This window comes from Coptis chinensis, chromosome 5, assembly GCF_015680905.1.
Source record: "Coptis chinensis isolate HL-2020 chromosome 5, ASM1568090v1, whole genome shotgun sequence".
NCBI classification, from domain to species: Eukaryota; Viridiplantae; Streptophyta; class Magnoliopsida; order Ranunculales; family Ranunculaceae; genus Coptis; species Coptis chinensis.
The window spans coordinates 91313731-91333305 of NC_141460.1; the positions used below are offsets into that span (position 1 = coordinate 91313731).

General features: G+C 40.3%; 3 protein-coding genes and 2 pseudogenes across 5 annotated transcripts; 1 reads left to right on the forward strand and 4 right to left on the reverse strand.

Annotated features, from left to right (window-relative positions):
* Positions 1 to 6112: 6112 nt before the first annotated feature.
* LOC147500022 (U5 spliceosomal RNA) lies at positions 6113 to 6215 on the reverse strand (annotated as a pseudogene).
* A 1733-nt stretch (positions 6216 to 7948) lies between these two features.
* Positions 7949 to 12145, forward strand: LOC147500023 (protein RDM16-like; annotated as a pseudogene). Its single transcript, XR_015196158.1, has 6 exons — positions 7949 to 8126; positions 8400 to 8474; positions 8893 to 10427; positions 10582 to 10663; positions 10817 to 10977; positions 11137 to 12145. The product of XR_015196158.1 is annotated as a protein RDM16-like (transcript).
* A 752-nt stretch (positions 12146 to 12897) lies between these two features.
* On the reverse strand, positions 12898 to 15422 carry LOC147500024 (hsp70-Hsp90 organizing protein 1-like). Of its 2 annotated transcripts, none has more exons than XM_086561745.1 (3): positions 15295 to 15422; positions 13417 to 13652; positions 12898 to 13216 (listed from the first exon to the last, which is right to left on the reverse strand). In XM_086561745.1, exons 1-3 carry the CDS (start codon positions 15325 to 15327, stop codon positions 13180 to 13182), a joined length of 306 nt encoding a protein of 101 aa, XP_086417871.1. In that variant the 5' UTR covers positions 15328 to 15422; the 3' UTR covers positions 12898 to 13179. The 2 variants fall into 2 exon arrangements, with proteins under 2 accessions (XP_086417871.1, XP_086417870.1); XM_086561744.1 differs by lacking the exon at positions 15295 to 15422 and adding an exon at positions 14066 to 14236.
* LOC147500025 (F-box/kelch-repeat protein At3g06240-like) lies at positions 13858 to 15392 on the reverse strand. Its single transcript, XM_086561743.1, has one exon. It carries the CDS (start codon positions 15390 to 15392, stop codon positions 14268 to 14270), a length of 1125 nt encoding a protein of 374 aa, XP_086417869.1. The 3' UTR covers positions 13858 to 14267.
* Positions 15423 to 15625: 203 nt separating the features above from the next.
* LOC147500026 (ankyrin repeat protein nuc-2-like) lies at positions 15626 to 19169 on the reverse strand. The gene is made up of 11 exons (XM_086561742.1): positions 19053 to 19169; positions 18842 to 18952; positions 18730 to 18771; positions 18440 to 18571; positions 18217 to 18356; positions 17740 to 17826; positions 17536 to 17661; positions 17234 to 17386; positions 16530 to 16631; positions 16189 to 16439; positions 15626 to 16020 (listed from the first exon to the last, which is right to left on the reverse strand). Exons 1-11 carry the CDS (start codon positions 19063 to 19065, stop codon positions 15984 to 15986), a joined length of 1194 nt encoding a protein of 397 aa, XP_086417868.1. The 5' UTR covers positions 19066 to 19169; the 3' UTR covers positions 15626 to 15983.
* Positions 19170 to 19575: the final 406 nt, after the last annotated feature.

Sequence of the window (19575 nt, forward strand, 5' to 3'; positions counted from 1 at the left end):
GAAAATATCATTTGCCGTTTTGGGTTGCCCTATTCTATCATCGCGGATAACGGAACCCAGTTCACGGGTTCAAAGGTTAGGAGTTTTCTCCAAGCGTATCACATCAAACAGGGATTCTTGGCCCCCTACAACCCCGAGGGAAACGGACAGGCGGAGTCCTCTAACAAAACCATACTCAACAATCTCAAGAGGAAGCTGGAGGGCAAGAAGGGATCCTGGGCCGATGAACTTAGTCGGGTGCTTTGGGCCTATCGGACAACCCCACGAACATCCACTGATGAAACCCCTTTCGCTTTGGCATATGGAGTAGAGGCCGTGATACCAACAGAGATGGTGGCGGCGACCACTAGGACCGCGGCTGTCGAGGACGGGTCAAACTGGGGCATTCTGGCTAGAGACATGAACCTAGCAGAGGAAAAGAGAGACACGCCGACGATCAAATTGGAGGAATATCACCGCCCCGCAAAGCAAAGACGACAAGAAGCTGAGAGTGAGGAGATTTAAGGTGGGAGACAAGGTGCTCCGGCGAGTGACTCCCAGCACCAAAAAAGCAAGCGAGGGGAAGTTGGGGCCGACGTGGGAGGGGCCTTACGTGGTGGTCGAGGTAGGGGGAACCGGCAGCTACAAGTTACAAACCTTGGAGGGAACAGCGTTGGATAGGCCGTGGAATGTAAGGTTGCTGAAAATATTTCACGAGTGAATGTAATGAGAGAAACTGAAAACTGCATGAGCTATTTGTACATATATAAAACCGTAGCACTTTTGAGGTGAAGATTATTGTTTGAGTTTTCATTGCCCCTCAGAGTGAAGGGAAGTGGGGGGGATGAGCCCCCCAAGGACGAGAGGTCAAAATCTTAGAGGGGCAAAAAGGAGTTGCCCCACTAGGATGAGGTCTCCCAGGGCCGGGGTGAGAGGAGTTGCCCCGGACCCATGGGAGATAGGGGCAAACGGGAGCGAAGAGGCTTCCGCGCGCCGCGGGCAGAGAACCTGCCGGAAATAGAGAGAGTAGCGGAGTCCAGATCTAGACGAGGGGCAGGCAAATCGAACATTCCCAACCGACAGGGGGAACACACTAATAGAGTCCATTCATTGATGGATCAAATACACGAGTAAGAGGGTTGACGGAAACAATCAGATATATAAATAAAAGGGGGCAAAACATAATATGAACATCCCAACTGCGGGGAGTGAAAGTACAGTAAAAAGTAGCATAAAGAGTATGACAAAGGAACATCAAAAGAAGCCTAGCCAGGGCGTAAACAAGCTATTTTCAAGACACAGTGCTTTCGGGGATCACCGAAGCGGCGGCTTCTTCTATAGCTAGATCCGCGGCCTTGTCTATAGCCTCGGCGACCATCTCAGCGGCCTCTCTCCCTTCAGAAGTAGACTCCTGCATGGGCACAGTGATTTCAGATATAGGAGCAGCGGCAGAAGTTTAAGGAAGGAGGCGGCCTTCTTTGGTAAGCCGGTCAATCTCCTCCTTGACCTTCTTGGCCACCCTCTTCTTGGCTTAGGTCCGATAGATGTCCCGGAGTTCGCCCATGTCGGCCTCATCTTTGCGTTTGGAGTGCCGCAGCGCGGCCATGATGATGCCCGAGAAAGGGAGTCCAGAGCGGCAGCATGCTTCTCTTGAAGGGTCTCGCGCTGATTGCTCAGGCGGTCATTGACCTTGTCCATATAAGCCAGGTGGGCGGCCTCGGCGGTCCTGAGCTCATCTTGGGCCTTGAGCTTGTCTAGTTCCGCGGCCGCATTCTTCTCTTCGAGATGGGCCACCTCCTTATCAAGTTCATCAATCCGCGCCCTGGCACCAAACAGGCCGCGGATCATGAAGGAGATATCCAGACTCATCTGAGGAAGGGAGCAAAAGTTAGAGTATTCAGAGAGAGAGAAGAAAGATGTCAAATTCAAAGAGAGGGGTACCTTCTCCCAGCCTGAGTAGAAGGAAGTCCGGTGAGACTCAAAGGAACTGCCTTCGGCGTATGCCATGTCTTCAGGGAGGTGAGACCCATAGAACAGGGAAGAAGCCACTGCCGGGTTTTTCAGAGCAGAGTCCTTGATATTTAGAGTGCGGTTCCAGAGCTTGAAGGAAGGACAAAAGGGAGGAATGGGTTCATCGGCCTCCTTATCAGTTCGGGGCACCACCTCCTTCCCGGGCCGCTGTTCCATTGGAGGAGGCGCGGTAGGTTGGGGCGCGGCCTTAGAGGCGGGGCCTGCTCCAGGAACGGAGGGCGCGGACGTTTGGGGGGGAAGGTGAAGAATGAGCTGCGGCAACAACATCCTCATCTGAGTCACTATCGAAGAGTTTGCGTTTGTTAACGCCCATGTTTGAAGTAGGAGAAGCGGTGGAGGGGGAATGAGATGTGGAGTATTGGTCTTCCCAAGTTTCCAGGGAGCGGTAGGGAGTAGGGGCTGCGGAGTGATGAGTGGTATGGCGAACGAGGGGAGGGGTGGGGAGTTGGCGATGCGGCTTTTTTGGGGGGGGAGGGACGCGGGGGCTTTCTTTCTTTAGGGGGAGGAGGACGGAAAAATGGGGCGCTATATTTTCCTATGGATGCGATTCGGGGATCGGACGATAGGGGATAGCGGTGGCGTGGTCAATCAAAGTAGCCGGACCGAAAGCAGCGCCAGTCGCGAATCCTCTGGAAGGTCGTGGAAAAGACGTTGTCGTAGGGCCGCGACTTTGAGTCGGGTCGCCAACCTGAAATAGACAGACGACAAGTCAGATGAAAAACCAAAAGATCTACTACAAGGGTGGTAGATAAAGAGTGGGACTCACCACTGGGGAGGAAAGCCAGGTGATTGAGATTCAATTCAGGTGGAAGATCTGCGGAGAGGAAGTTTCCTGAGATATAAAGAGGGTAGTGGTGCCACAATTTGTCTGAGGAGGTGATACGAAGGATAAAATGTTGTTTTCTAGGGCGGAGGCAAAAGGAGTGATAGCCCATTAATCGACTTCCTTGGTGCTCTTTTTGAGGTAGAAATGAGCGGCCATGTCGCGAACCGTTATCCTGGGTACTTCTGAGCGGTTGTAGTGGTTCGCGGCATACATGACCCTCCAGAAATTGCCGATACATTGGCAGGGGGGGATGTTGAAGTGATTACACACCTCGACATCAAGACGAGTGAGGGGCAATCGCAGCCCGGCGACAATTTGTCCTACCGTGGCCACAAGGCACCCTGGCTTGTGGGGGACCAAGTGTGGGAAATAGGTTAAGTCAGGCACGTGCTCTAGGGTGACGTCAGCGGGTATCCCGTAAGCCGCTTTAACGGCCTCAAGATTAGGTCTACGGCTACGTGGTGGTGGCGGCGGCGGAAGGGCAAAAGCTTGCCCGGAGGTAGATGGGGCCTCGGTTTGGTCAGGGAGGGAGGCAAGGCTATGGTGTAGGGAGGAGGAGGAGGTGGCGGATCTAGAAACAGACATCGGGGACAGGGTGGAAGACGCACAACCACAAGGCAGAAAAGGAAGTGGAGATGAACAGTTCCAAATACAAAGGCGAAATGCGCAATATAGCAATTAAAGGGAGCTAGAGAGAGAAGGAGACCAACCTGAGGAAAAGAGAGAGCAACCGGAGCAAGAATGCCAGCCAAGGAACCCGGAGAAGACGACCGAGCGAGCAACCGGAGCTGGAAGACAGAAGAAAGGTGGAGGAAGAGTGGGGAGAAAATGGAAGGCAAAAGAAAGGCGAGTGAGAGAGAGAAAAGAAATCGAGCGGGCTTTTTATAAGAGGTGGGGGCAAAAGGGTAACTGCAGGGGTGTTGAAATCGAGGAGACACCGAAAAGAGCCAGCCAGCAAAAGACACGTGGAGGCACGAGAAACGAGGGGGCAGAAGTGAAAATTGCATGGACACTCATGAAAACAGCTGTGAGGGGAAGAGGGAGGGCCACGGTCGGAATGAGGAAGGTTGCGGACTCTCGACTCCCCGATTGGGATATCATCACGGACTCGAGAGGGGGCATCTGTAGTGGCATGGTGTCGTCCCATAATATCATGGGGAAAGGGGGGCCGGACTTAACATAACACACAAGGCAGCGCAACATCTGATCAGGAAGATAGCACGTGGTCGCGGTACGGAAACCCTACACCTGGAGGGGAGGGGACCGCGAGATAGAGGGACAGGTGGAGGGTTGAGATGAGAGAGGGAGGGGATATAAAAGAGAAAAGATGGGAGAGGAAGAAGGGGAAAAAAGGGAGTGTGAAGACTGCCTAGAGGGAGAGTGTGAACAGGGTATTGAGATATCATTAGAGTTATAACATTTGTAAGAGAACAGTGTTTGGAGTTATTCATCTGAGTTGTAACAAAGACCATACCTACCTCGATTGTTTGCTTTATTCTCTCCTATACGCAGACCACTTCAATAAGTTGGTATCGTATTCTGCACTTCCTAAACTCTGAAATTGAGAAACCATCCGGTTGCCGCCCACTCTCAATATATTGCTATGAATCAGCATGAGTACCTAGGTGTAAGACATTTCAATATCTCCATAAGAGGTAGCAACTCAAATTTGAATTGAATTTGAGTTACAATACCCGCTTAAAACATATGTTATAATTTGTTGGGCACAGGCCCAACAGTAATAGTATACTTAGAGGTTTCTAAGCCCAATAGCTTCTACCTAATTAAAAAAAATAAAAAAATCTAATTTAAAATAAAATATGGATATTTGCGTTGGACCCAAATTTTTACATTTCTTAGCTTTAGGTAATCCTATCGTTAGTTAACGATTCATTTACCAAGTTTGACCGTCTATTGTGGTGTGTCTGGTGTTATGCCCTTTCAAAATGCAACAACTACCCCTCACACGTTTTGCACATGCCTACACCATAAAACTCAAAATCCAAATTTCAAATTACCCGACACGTGTCATAATCCATGCTCCTAATAGAGTGGTGGCTACAAAAAAGGAGAAGCTTGCTATTCCAAAATATCAAAATTTAAGAGATATACAAAACTAAAAACCTAGGAAAAGTGAACTTCCAATCACTTAGTAAAATATAATCTATTAACCTAAAAAAAAACAATTTAACTACACATATTGAAAAACAAGGTAGCCTATTTTCTTCCTCTTCACCATTATTTACAATAATTTATTGACTTCATTTTATTATGTATATTGCAGATAATGGTGTATGAAAATTACAGCTTATGTTAAAAAAAAATGCTAAAGGAAATTCTAGAATAAGGACTTGACATTTAACAAGATCCGATTTACAACACAGAATTAGAGAGCGAACGACTCAAAAGCACTGTAACATTAAAGGTGAAGACGTCATAGTTAACGAAATTGATGGAAGACCAACATATTCTGTTGCAAAAGCAGAGGATTCAGCAGCTTTTAACACAATACAGTTTATAAATGATGAACGTGATATGAAAATTGAAGACTTCAATTTCAAAGAACTTATGAAGAAAACAATAGAAGTTGAAGAGAAACAAAATCAACTCGACATCCTCAAAAATATTATGCTAGATTGTTTGGTTGATGATAAACACAACAAAGATAAAATTAAATGAATGAATGACATGGAAAGTTCCATAATAAAGAAAAGAAAACCATGAGAATTAGTACTTTAATACCAAAATTTTAGTATGTTAATCACATAATATTTTTTTAATGGCCGAGGTTTAACGCTTCTTATTTATGAAAGTTTGTCACTATTAAGTCCTTTAATTTTTAGTTTAAATTTATAATATTAGCACGCTCACTTTTCCAATTCGACTAATTCAAGTTATATTGTGTTCGATATCGAAAAAAATAAAAGTTATTTGTCACCTTTGGAGTAGGTATTCGTATCATAGCATTGTTTCGTTTCCTGACCTTCAAAAACAAGTGAGTAAATGTAATCATTACCTATCCTCCCTTACTATTATTACAAACGAATTTACCAAAATAAGCTAACAATTAACAAATATCGATAAAAAAACAAGTGAAGAATAATAGGTGATCAACTATTTCCATACTGCAATAAGTGGATGCCCTGAACATTCTACAATGTAAATACTGGACAGTGTCTTCCAAATATTAATGAGATAGTGAGTTTCTCCTTTAGTATTCTAATGCCAAATACAAGATGATCTTTAAAAAAAAAACACAACGTTGATTATATTGGTGGGAATCCGAAAGGAAATCCATTAAAAAATAGAAGTATTTTGCTTCATGGTATTCTTTAGTAAAAGGTGAAAAAATAGTTCGCTCTATGCTCATCGGGCAACTGCCTGTGTTTAGACCTTTCTTTGTCTCTTAAGCCTCACAACTATGGGACTTCCTACAGAAAACAGCAATCGCAGCATTTGTTCAGTGAACGGGTATGAAATCTAAAGGCCCGTTGATACAAAAAAAAATAGCCTTTTAGTATAAGAAAGAAAAAATGGCCGTTTAGTACCATGAACTTTGCTGGTTTTATCAATTTGGGCCAATAACTTTTTTTTGAGCAAATTGGGCCATGACCTTTCTTTTTTGTATCAGTTTGGGCCACCGTTACCATTCCGTTACTTCACATGTTTATGTGGCATGCCGGATGTATATGTGTCCGACCAAATGCTTATGTGTCACCGTTGAAGTGCACACCTAATCACCGGTGACGTGGCATCAAAATTTCAAAGTGTTTCAAACCCAAAATTTCACAGAAATTTCACCAAAATTTCAAAGTGTTTCCCCAAATTCATTACTAGCCATAGGATGTAAAGACAACACAATCCCACCACCCATATTACTATAATTACCATAATCATAAACACTCAACAACCATTTCAAATCACCAATAGAAGCATCAAGAACACTGAAAAGTTTTACTTTAAATCGAAGACTTGAAGTTATCGTAACAACGCGACGAAAAACCCCACTCTTTTTACACTTTCTAAAAGTGTTAATGCACGTTCAAGATTCTTGGTAAGGTCAAAGAGAATTCTATGGAAGGGGGGGGGGGGTTCATATAATGAAGTAGTTGAGCTTCTAATGAGACGTAAAACGGAACGGAGCATTTGGGAAAGATGTTCGACTAGTTTTGAAGTTTCTGAACATTCGAACTTGTAGGATTCTGCTTCTTCAGCTGATTTTAGGATTCTGTCTGTTAGGAGTTTTAGGAATTGGAGTTCTTCTTCCAGCAGTTACTTTAAACAATTACTTTACTTCGTTCTCATACTATGTTAAAGGAATTTGAGCTACCCCAGCATCAGAAAACGTTTTCCTTGCAGCAGCATCAGTTCTATGGTTTTGAACAAAAAACCTATTGAAACTTGGTTTAGCAACACTTCCTTGCCACACTAGCACACACTTGTTGATTATGTTCAAAACTTTAAAAGTTTCAGGATTTAATTTAATATGGTATACCTCAGTGAGTTGTTGAATATTGGTCTCGATGGGCAACACCGCACAACCATCGGTGTGGTTCTTTTCGGATGTAGCTAGGACTGTTTCTTGAGTGATTAATCTCATTCGAATAGTCCTTACGCGTCTCCATTGCCAACCCGGATAGCCAAAGATACAATGTATAGGAGAGAGCGAACCACTCGTTACAAGGGGATGTATTAAAGCAAAATATCTACTTTCTGTCATATGAAGAAGATGAGATGATGCATGATGACATCATCACTATTTAGTTTGGGCATACGACTTCTTAAACTTAAGTTTACTTTGGGCTTAAGTTTGTTAGAAAAAAATGAACCGTTTCAGTCTTTTTATGTAGCGGATTTGGGCCCATTGGGTCCATGGGTAAGTCCAGCACACATAACAGCCGTTTGTACACATAGGCAAATTTTCTAACGGAAATACACCAGTGGCCCAAACTGATAAAAAAAGAAAGGTCATGGCCTAATTTGCTAAAAAAATTATTGGCCCAAATTGATAAAACCAGCAAAGTCTATGGTACTAAACGGTCATTTTTTCTATAAAAAATTATTGGTTGATCAATTAATTTATTGTCGGAGTTTCAATATAGTTTGGAAGTAAGAATTTTGATATATAATAATAAAGTGAAAAAAATAATTATATAAAAACGGTCCCCGTTCGTTGAATATATCGTTAGTGGAAGAAGGGATTTTCTTTGTGCTTCCCAATTTCCGATTTGACCATTGATGGTTTTAATGGGTAAAAAATAGTGGAAGAAGGGAAGAGGCATTTCTTTAGGTAAGAAAATTGGATTTTTCTTTGTGCTTCCCAATTTACGATTAAAGGGGTTAACAAATTTTGGGGGTTTCGTTATTGAAAGACGCCATATTTTTTTACAAAAGGGAAAAATGTTTTGTTTGAGAAAGTTAAGGTTTATGTTGAAACTATGGCCTTCATTTATCCTCTGTATTGTATTTACCTGATCTGCCATTAAATTTATTATCTGTGAGTGCTCTCACACGTGATCTTAATTGTCTTGCTGTGTTTTCTGGTGATACTTGTGAATTTCAGGATCAGCGGACTTAGAGGACTATTGGTAGGGGGAGGCGTTCTTCATGAGGGCTCTATTTTGATTGGATTCTTTAGGTATGTTTACTAATTTATTAAATCTGAAATTGCTTGGTTGTGATTTTTATTCGATTGGATAATGTTTATAAACCAAATTGTTGGGTTTGATTTCACACTGTTACCAATAGTGCAACGAAAGTGTTGAATTCCTTTCTAAGACATATAATGTATTTTCTTAAGTGAAGAGATAGCTTGGACAAACTGGTTGTTTTGTTGCTTAATGGAGGCTTGGGAACAACCATGGGCTGTACTGGTCCCAAGTAAAGTTTTCTGTTCTGTTCTGTGTGTTTACTTTCCGTGTTTGTTTAATATAAATTTGATTAGTTTCTATCATTATTATCCAATAGTAATATACTGTTTGGTGAGAGGTTGAATTTTGCATTTATTCAGACTATGTTCAGATTGTTCATTTCATAAATTGGTTGCATGTGGGTAGGAGTCTGGGACTGAAAATTCGGATTTGTGAATGTTGTAATATTGCCATGAGAGGTTGTTGGAAGAATCTGTAATGCTTATGGGTTCACTCTGCACAAGGAACTGCCGTCTATGGATATTTCACTGGATAAGATTCCACCACCCAAGTCTTCCTCATCTTCAAGTAGGAATGATAAGGGAAAAGGATTGGTAGAAATTACATCACCATCAAAAGTGGTTGCGACAGCAGTGGAGAGACAAATTGAGGGGACCTCTTCCTCATTGTCATCTTCATCATTGCCTGGGCGTTATACAAGAAAGACCAAACATGACTTGCCCACTTCAAAGGCCCTGAACTCGAGAGGTGATGGGCATTCTGCAAAAACTGCAATTCTTGCATCTCAATATGAGTACGAAGACGAGTACGATGACTCATTTGATGATCTGGGTCTGAATGTTGTGGAATCTGGATTTGAAGGTGATGAAAATTTGGGTGATAGGATTAAATCAGCTCCCATGAAATCATTGGGGTCAGAAGCAGAAAGCACTGCTCCTAATAAATCTGGTCCAAGATGGAACTCAAGGAAGGGACCTCAGTTTTATGTGAAGGATGGGAAGAACTACGGTTACAAAGTTTCAGGATCAGTTGCTGTGGTAGATTCTAGAGAAGCAGCTCTGGTCAATCAAGCCCAGAAGGAAGTAATTAATGGTCTCGGACGTGGTGGAAACCTTCCACTGGGTGCTGTTAAAAAATTGACAGAGTCTAATGAGCAACAGGATCAGGAGGCGTCTGATGTTATTGAGGTAGGCGGAAGAGGGAGACCAGCTAGCTTGAAGGGCAGGGGAAGGTACTAACAAATAACAAATTATAGTTTATGTTACCTGCATTTTATACCAGTTGTAGCGAGTTGATTAGCAAATGGCAGACAATGGTTTACGAGGAGTCGTGTGAAGTTGATGTATGGCCCGATTTTCAGAACTTAACATCGACTGTAATCTCTAGATCAGCATTTGGTAGCAGCTATGAAGATGGCCCCTGATTGAACCACCAAAGCCTAAGGTCAAGATGAGCAATCTCATGAAAGTTCTCAGCTCTGAAGCTACACAAGACCCCACAAAGCTTGAAATGGAAATTCGTACTACTGCTGCCGAGCGTGAACAAGCTCATGTTGATAGGAATATTGCACGAAAGCTTACAACGGCAGAGCGGCGTGAGAAAAAAGAGAGGAAGCTTTTTGAGGATCCAAACACACTAGAAACAATTGTTTCTTTTTATAAGATCAATGATCTTTCACATCCTCAGACCCGTTTTAAGGTCAATGTTAATGCCCAGGAGAACCAATTAACTGGGTGTGCAGTGATGGCTGACGACATGGCTGTGGTGGTTGTTGAAGGTGGTAGCAAGCCTATCAAGAGGTATGGCAAGCTGATGCTTGGGAGAATAAACTGGGCTGCTGCTGTGGCAGCAGATAAAGATGATGAGGATGAAAACGAGGACAATTCGAGGGTGTTAGTTGAGGGAAAGGGTGTGGTTGGATTTAGTTGGAGATTAGTGTGGTAAATGGACTTTCTTCTGTTGTATCTCTTGATGAATATACCAACTGCTCCTATGGTTGTAATTAGCGGTATTCAACAACTTGCCTATCTTAAGATTAAACCTGATTTCAAATGTTAAATTACAATTGTAATAATTTGTTGTGTTTCTCTGCAGGGGATATGAATTGAGGACAAATGCTGGTGGTTGTAATAGACTTCTTTGTTGGAAAAAAACTAAACACAACAACAAAGGAAAGGTAGGTTAATCAGATATACTCTTTCTGAATTCAAAGTTTCATTAAGAAGAAAAATACATGTGTGCAATCATGATTTGATCATCTTTCTATTTGTAGGAAAATCGTTTCTTTTGCTAATTTTCTTACTTGATGATAGTTTACATTGTTTTTCAGAGTCAATTTGGAGAAGCCCAAGCTAAGGAGTTGAAAACAAAACAAGCCCAGCTAGCAAAGGCAAAATCTGAGCCTGATATCAATCCAAATTTGATCGAGGTGTCGGAGAGGGTTATTGCCAGAGAAAAGTCAAAGGACTCGGTTCCAGATGTTGAGTGGTGGTAAGTTGTTTACATTCTACTTAATATTATATGCAGGTTGAATGTCTCTTACGTTTTAAATTTTGTCAAAATTTTAAGATGTGAGACAGGGACCACTTCTCTGTCTTGCATGGAGTTTCTATAATACATGTCTTACTTTGTTTTTACTGACTAACTCAGGGATCGGTCATTGTTGCTTTCTGGAGAATATGGTGACATTACTGAAGGGAACATGATTGGCGAAGATAAACTGAAAATTGATAAGATCACCATCTATGTAGAACACCCACTTCCAATTGAGCCACCAGCTGAGCCTACTCCTCCTCCACCACAACCCATGAAGCTAACTAAGGAGCAGAAAAAAATGCGGACCCAGCGCCGCCTGAATAAAGAAAAAGACAGGCAAGAGATGATAAGACAAGGCCTGATTGAACCACCAAAGCCCAAGGTCAAGATGAGCAATCTCATGAAAGTTCTCGGCTCTGAAGCTACAAAGACCCCACAAAGCTTGAAATGGAAATTCGTACTGCTGCTGCCGAGCGTGAACAACTCATGTTGATAGGAATATTGCACGAAAGCTTACACCGGCAGAGTGGCGTGAGAAAAAAGAGAGGAAGCTTTTTGAGGATCCAAACACACTAGAAACAATTGTTTCTGTTTATAAGATCAATGATCTTTCACATCCTCAGACCCGTTTTAAGGTCGATGTTAATGCCCAGGAGAACCGATTAACTGGGTGTGCAGTGATGGCTGACGACATGGCTGTGGTGGTTGTTGAAGGTGGTAGCAAGCCTATCAAGAGGTATGGCAAGCTGATGCTTGGGAGGATAAACTGGGCTGCTGCTGTGGCAGCAGATAAAGATGATGAGGATGAAAACGAGGACAATTCGAGGGTGTTAGTTGAGGGAAAGGGTGTGGTTGGATTTAGTTGGAGATTAGTGTGGTAAATGGACTTTCTCCTGTTGCAGGCAATGAAGAAACACTTTGCAGGGATAGGTGGTGGTTATTGAGTACATATTTGAGAAATAGCATATGGTCTTTTCCATTTTTATATCATTTGGTGCAACCAAATTTTGTTCAGTAGGTTTCCTGCTTGATTTTGAATATAGTATTGAGTAGTCCTGTCATAGTAAATGTATAGTGTCCTGAGAATCTTTTAACATATAAAGTTAAGCTTGGCCCAGATAAACTTATTTGTCTCCGGAATTTGAATAGAGAAAGAAACACATCTTCGGAATTTGAATACAGAAAATTAGTTTTGGTTGAAGTTTGAAGATCTTATTACTACTGTAATAGAAAATGTCTTTAATTATAATTGGAACAAGGAGGGCTAATTCTAAATTTTCAAGAATAGTGCAAATTGTCCAGTCCGCCATTATTTTGGGCGCAATGAAGGTGTTACATATCGTTTTATTCACCGACGACCCACCGCTGGAGGAAGGGCTACTGGATTGGTCCTCTAAAAGGGAACCACTGAATGATAATTGATATATATTATCTGCATATTATTAGATATACATAAATATCTTATAATATCAAAAGATGAAACATGCATGTTCATAGTTCCACATACTGATGCTTATTTAGTAAAGTTGATCGTATCACAATGAAGTATTTTTGTCTTTTCATCTAGATCATTTTTAGCATTCAAAATTAAAATAATAAGATGTTCATTCCAACAACCTTCCTCTATCTAATTATGCATGCGAAGGATTATGCATTATCACATGGAGATATTCAAGTATATTGTGTAATTTGTCCGAGCACTGAGAGAAGTTTGGCTCGGGGCTTTGGCTATCTATGTAGCAAGTCCGGCCATAGGCCGAGCCAAATGGCTAGTTAGTATTAAAGGACAATCCATAGTTTAATGTTGAACCTTTTCCTCAACTTAAGACTTGCTTTTGAGTTCTTCCATTTCAGATTTGTGATACATTCATAAAGAGATAATAACTAGCCACCGTTGAATTACTTCTGTTTCTGTATACAGTTGCTACAAGTATAACATTTACATGAACAGGTTTACAAAAGTACTACACCAAGAAGGTCATTGTATCATCAAAGTATAAAATACAGAGTAACTGTTCTATGTCACATTGTGATGAAAAGTAGAGAGCAATAGACGTGTCTTTCCTAAAAAAATCCTTCATATTGCAAGCAGTATCAAACAATCCTGTTCCCTGGTTCACCCTGTGAAATTTAACCCAGCTTCAACAGCTTCCCATGTCATATGGCATCAGCAAGATCAGCTTGACAAGCTCTCCTGTCAAAAGGTTAAGGCATCAAGATAATGAAGTTAATTAACAAAATCATCATACATCTTTTTGGTCAGTTTATTAACAAGCCTCCTAGTTTACTGATCAACAAATAAAAATAAATATAATAAGCTTCCACAAATCTCATTTCCAAATTCAGAGAACCATACTGAACTAGGTGTGGACAATGGGAAAAAAGAAACTTAACTGGAATGCGTTTCGAAGCTCTTCGTCATCAGGATCTAGTTCCATACCATGGTGGAATGCAACAACTGCTTTATCGAACTTCTGCAATGTACACCACGCTACACCTTCCCTGTAATGTGCCTCTCCCCATTCATGGTCCAGCTCCACGCATTTCAAGGCATCCTCTTCTTTAGTAAGCACCCAACAAATGCTTCTCTTGGATAACAGAAATTTATCCAAAGGATTTGCATAGATGGCCTAGACAGAATCCATTTAATCAAAACACTGACCAAAAAGCTTTGTGTGTGTGTGTGAATATAATAAAGTTTACCCGAAGAAACAGACAACACACTAGTATAATGAGAAAAAAAAACAAGAATGAATCATTCTTTCAATGAAACCTCAGATTGTGCATTCACAAGCAGAACTAAAGACTACAATAAGCCCACAATACTCCACTGAGAAACAAATACTAACTTATATTCTAAGACCATAGTCCATCTGCCAAAGATACAACAAAATAAAAGTCTTTCACTTGGCTTGAATTAAAGGTTCCTTAAATGGCATAAACCACATCGACTGAAACACATTAGTGGTTCCAACTAGCAAAAAAGATGCCAGGTAGCATTTAGCAACTAGCATAGTTGGTCTGAGAATAGGCAATTATTTACCTCCATCCTTGGAAAAATTAACTCTAACTTGTCTGTCAAAGGGCAATCCATTCCTTCTGCCCACAGTTCCACCATAGCAGCTGCACACCAGAGATCCTTCATAAAAGTACTGGAGCATCTTGCCTCGTCCACTGCCTGCTGGAAGTTGGTGAAGCAAACATGCATAGACATAAATGGAGCCTATCGCCCCTATTTGTGACTCTCACTCCACAGCAACTAGGCTCTCAGTGTAGTTTGTTGCTTCACAACAATACTTTTTAAATTTGGACCAATCAATTGTGGAGTCATGCCCATAATGTGAAGGAGCCAACGGCCATCTCATCCAAGATTGGCTTTTCAGTTCAAAGAAATATAGATACAGTAAGTCGCACACTGCAAGAGTTTCACCTTTGTTTATAAAGCACAACGGTTCTAAGAAGCATGACCGTCCCAACTCATGTCTTATGATGAGCTGCTTAAACCATGACTCTGATGCACCATACTCTTTCATCACCCACAATTCAAAAGAGGCTTCATCATACGAGACTACACATAGATTCCCATCTAATGTTGCGACACTTAACTTAAATGAATTGCAAATCCGATGGTCAGGATAGGGCACTTCACGGAAACTTTCACCCCCAACATCATAAGCAATTATGACCGACTCCAAAGATAGTATGCCATTCTTCACTGATCTCTGTGCATTCCAATGAAGCGCGCCACTATTAAATACTCCTACCTTTCCCGTAGTAACACCGTAAGGAAAGTCTTGTATCCTACGCCATGAGTTTCTTCTCAGTGAGTAGACTGTGACTTCGTAACCACGATTGGGACCACAATACGATACCCTCCTAACCTTTACAACTTCATAATCCTTGCCAGTTGCATTATAACCAAAACCATGTCCGTTCTGATTCGGTCTGTCACCACATAATGTAGCTGGTAAGATCTTGTGTTTCCGAGTAGAAGGATTCCATAAGCACATGACTGTGTTATACATTGACGACATACATACAAGCCCGTTGCAAGATCCCCACAATTGAATTCCACTAAACCCAGTTTCCAGTGGATCGTCATCAATGACTCTTGAATGAGATGTTTCCAAATCTAATGAGTTTAAGCTTTTATGTGGATCAATGAATATAGCATACTTATTAAGATGGTTTTTGGCCTTTGATAAATTCTTTAAGTGGCTATCAACAAAAACAGGATCGGCAATTAAAGAACACCATGGTTTTGAGACGCACCTGAATCGTAGAATAGACTTGACCGGTAACCATAAGAGTATTGACTCAATGATCTCATCTGGGAGACCATTGTTAATCTTTTTCTTCTCCATTATCATCTCTCTGTTTTCTTCAATCTTATCTTCAAATAAATAGTAATGGACTCTGTTTTGGTTTCCAATTGCAATTATAACTCTGTTTCGGTTAGAATTATATGACAAAAATGCCCCAAAGCACGAAAGCCACGTTCACTCAACATCTTCCTATATTCTTTGGAAAGCCTTTCCTCCATTCATCATATTCCCACTTCAGACCACATATCAGAATTGCATCAAATCAAAATCAACGAAAATCGAGTTAATATACCACTACTAAACCCCACTTATGTGACATTCATAAAGTGAGTGTTGAAGTGGATATGCGCTTTAAAATTGCATAATCAAACGTAAAAAAGCCTGAATTCCTTGCTTTTCCTTTACAGTTGCTACAATTACCCTACATTTATATGAACAACTTTACAAAAGTCCTATGCCAACAATGACAGTCATTGTATCAACAACTTGTGAACTAAAGAGTAACTGTTATGTACATATTGAAATGAATTAGTCAAGAGTAGATTTGTCTTTTCCCAAAAATCCTTCATATTGCAAGCAGTATCTGACTAATCTTGTTCCCTAGCTCATCTTATGAAATTCAGCTTCCCTCCCACTTCATATGGCATCAGCAAGATCAGCTTCACAAGCTCTCCTGTTACCATGCATCATTTTGTCAGTTTATTCAAAAGCGTTCTGTTTTACTGATCAGCAAATAAATATATAAAATAAATGACCTTCTACAAATCTCATTCCCAAATTCAGAGAACCATACTAAAATAGGTATTATATAAAAAAGAAAAAGAAAAAGAAAAAACTTAACTGGAATGCAACTTTAAGTTCCTTGTCATTAGGGTCAAGGTCTATACCCTGGCGGAATGCAGCAACTGCTCTATCATACTTCTTCAATGTACTCCACGCTACGCCTTCCCTGTAATGTGCCTCGGCCCATTCAGGGTCCCACTCCAAGCATTTCCTAGCATCATCTAACGCTTTATCCCCTTCTCTAGTAAGCGCCCAACAAAGACTTCTCTTGGATAACAGAAATTTATCCAAAGGATTTGCAGAGATGGCCTACACAGAACACAATTAGCCAAAATAAAGTTAAGCAAAAAAAAAACAGCAACTAAAAGAAAGACTCCAAGACAAAACACGCTCGGTTACCTTGTTGTACCAAAATATGGCCACAAGATAATCGTTTCTGCTGAAAGCTTCTTCTCCCTTTAGTTTTGCTTCCTTGAAACTCTGCTCCGCTTTGACCTCTATCTGGAAGAAGTTTTCTAGTTTAATGAGACAGTACAATGACAGTTCACAATAGCATAATTACAAAGTTCAATCCATAAAAGTATCAATGGGGACTGCACCAACAAATATACAATTCTAGGAAGGACCCAGTCAAATATTTATAACGCATAACGCATAAGATGATGTTTACTTATCCAAACTTACATACATGAATTAAATGTATATTCAATGATGATAAAAGGAAACCACAAGATGTATTAAGCTAGGCGCCTCACTTAAAAAAGACTAAGGTGAAGGAAAACAAACTGTTACTAGGATATATAGTATCTGCCCTCACTTCAACATTTTTTTTTGTTGCTTTAGAATGTGAAAATGAATTTGAAGCCCTATAAACACCCTATTAATAAAAGTGCGTACTTATAGTCCATTGACCAATGCTCAATGACTATAATCTTAATGTGGGGAGTGTTAAAATAAAAAACAGGTCCTAGAAGATACAGTTATTTCCAGTACATAACATACATCTATGCGAACATCAGATAGGATATTAATTTTCACAAAGCAGTTAATAGAAGGAAAAGTAATAGCACCGTAGCCTCAAAATATAGAATACAATATGACACCTGTTCCTTCGCTTCTTCAGAATCTATATGCTTGATTATTCCATCGACGGTCCAATCTAAATATGTCGGAATTTGTTGGGACTTAGACAAAAGGATTTGAACATCTTGACGATTCCCTTTTAAAGCTGCAATCTCTATCGCTTTCAGGCCAACCTGTAAAACCAGTGATGGAGTAACTTATAAGTTTCAAACAGGACAACTATCGTATTTTCAGAATTACAAACATAAAATAAGAAGAGAAATATATATATATATATATATAAAGAAGATAAGCTGCACAGAAATCTGTTCCCCCCCCCTACATCATCAACAACATCTGCATTGGCACCCCATTTGACTAAAAGTTTGAGTGTCTCTGTTAATCCCTCTGAAGCAGCAAGAAGTATGGGCACTCTTCCACACGACCCAGCGTCGTAGTCAGCACCAGCCTATACATACGTAAGCATGATTAAACAATACTTATTGATTAATGAATACTGTGAACATAAAACAGGTTAGTTTCGTACCTTTAACAAAAGTTCTGTGCAACAAAGAGATTTTGCAATAATAGACGCCGCCAGGGGGGTCAAACCAGTGTGATAGTATAAATCGGGCTGCGAATGTACATATAGCATACATCAGTTTAATGGAGAGGGGGAAAAACATTATATTAGCTCCAAGCCTCCAACTGAAAAAACTTCATACAGGTGAAAAGCATTATAAGTCTTATAGCATAAGATAAGACACAAAGCTTTTATAATGTTTTTTTTTTACTGATAGAGCTAATATAATGAAATAACATTCTGATTTTGATAGAGGTAATATTAATTAGTAACAAAAAAAAAAATGTAGCCTGTGTGATTGTCGTTGATGTCCTAATAGATATAAAGCTAACACTAAAGTTTTATAGCATAGGAATCAAAACTATTACACAATATTTAGGAGCCTACGATAAGGTGCAGCCTACATTAACATAGTTACATAATTATGAAACGAAAACTTACATCAGCATTGTGATTCAACAATGTTTGAAGTGCTTCATGCTTTCCAGCACCCGCTGCTCTTTGTAGGGGAGTTCCGAGACTTGAGACAATGTTCACCTCAGAACCTCTCAAAAGTAGTAATTCGAGTAACTGGTTGTCTCCTGTGATAATACCAACCCAAGTTAGTGATTCAAAGCAATAAAGAACATCAATTGAAACAGAAAACTTGGCAAAGGAAAAGGACCTCTTTCAGCAACATAGTGCAATGGAGTAAAGCCTGCATCATCTGTTGTATTAGGATTGGCTCCCTGATCTAGTAAGTAAAGTGCAGTGCCCATATGCCCTCCTAAAGATGCAAGGATTAATGGGGTTTTACCTGCAAAACGAATCATAAGTTAACCAGCTGATACAACAATTCCAAAGATGCATAATTCTTAAAGTGCATATCTATTAATTTCTCTATCAATCCAAATAAAAATCAAGATTGCCAAAAAAAATTAGAATGAAGCCAACAAAGAATCAAGAATCATATACCATCTCGATCCATGATCGTGTTAACAAGTCCCCAAACGAGTTCTACAAAGATAAAAAATAGTTAAAACACAAATTTTCAATTAAAAAAACTCTAAAATCTTGAAAATTTTACCTTTAAGATGTTGTAAATTTCCATTAGAAGCAGCTAAAAGTATATCTTTCTGAGATTTATGAAGTCCTACGAATGTTGATTTAAATGATTCTTGAAGCACTTCCTTTGATTCTGCAAATGAAACATCAGGTTAGGGTTTTAAGTAATGAGTAATTGGAATTGAAACATGGTAACGTTATTTCTTAAAGAAGAAGAAAGAACAAGAATCAACCTAAAGAATCCATGGCGAGTTTCAGGAGTGAGATTTTTTTTGGATTTTAGGGAGAGAGATTTTTTTTGGATTTTTGGAGTGATCTGGTAATGTGTTGCAAACGTTTATATATTGGCGCCAAGAACACTTTGGGTTGCTGTTGGTAAATTACGTTATTACCCTTGATCAAATAACGAACTACAGCTGTCCTAACTAACATTTACAGCTCAGCTTGGAATCTCGATGCTAATTAATAACCATCCGATGCCCCATGTTGGAACAAACAAATGAGATCACGACAGAAAATCTGACTACAGTCCTACATGGCATTTTACGAAAATAAACGGTCTTGCATGTATAATGAAAGATTGCTTTCTCTAGATGATTTGTTATTTGAGATATTTTAAAATTCTGAATTTTCTCAATATTTGAGATGCTTTATTTAGTAGTGGTGACAGTCATGACTGTTTTTGGGCTACGATTGCTGTTTGAGTTGAAGACGAAGAGAGACAACCATGGCTGGTACAGTTGAACAAGATGAATT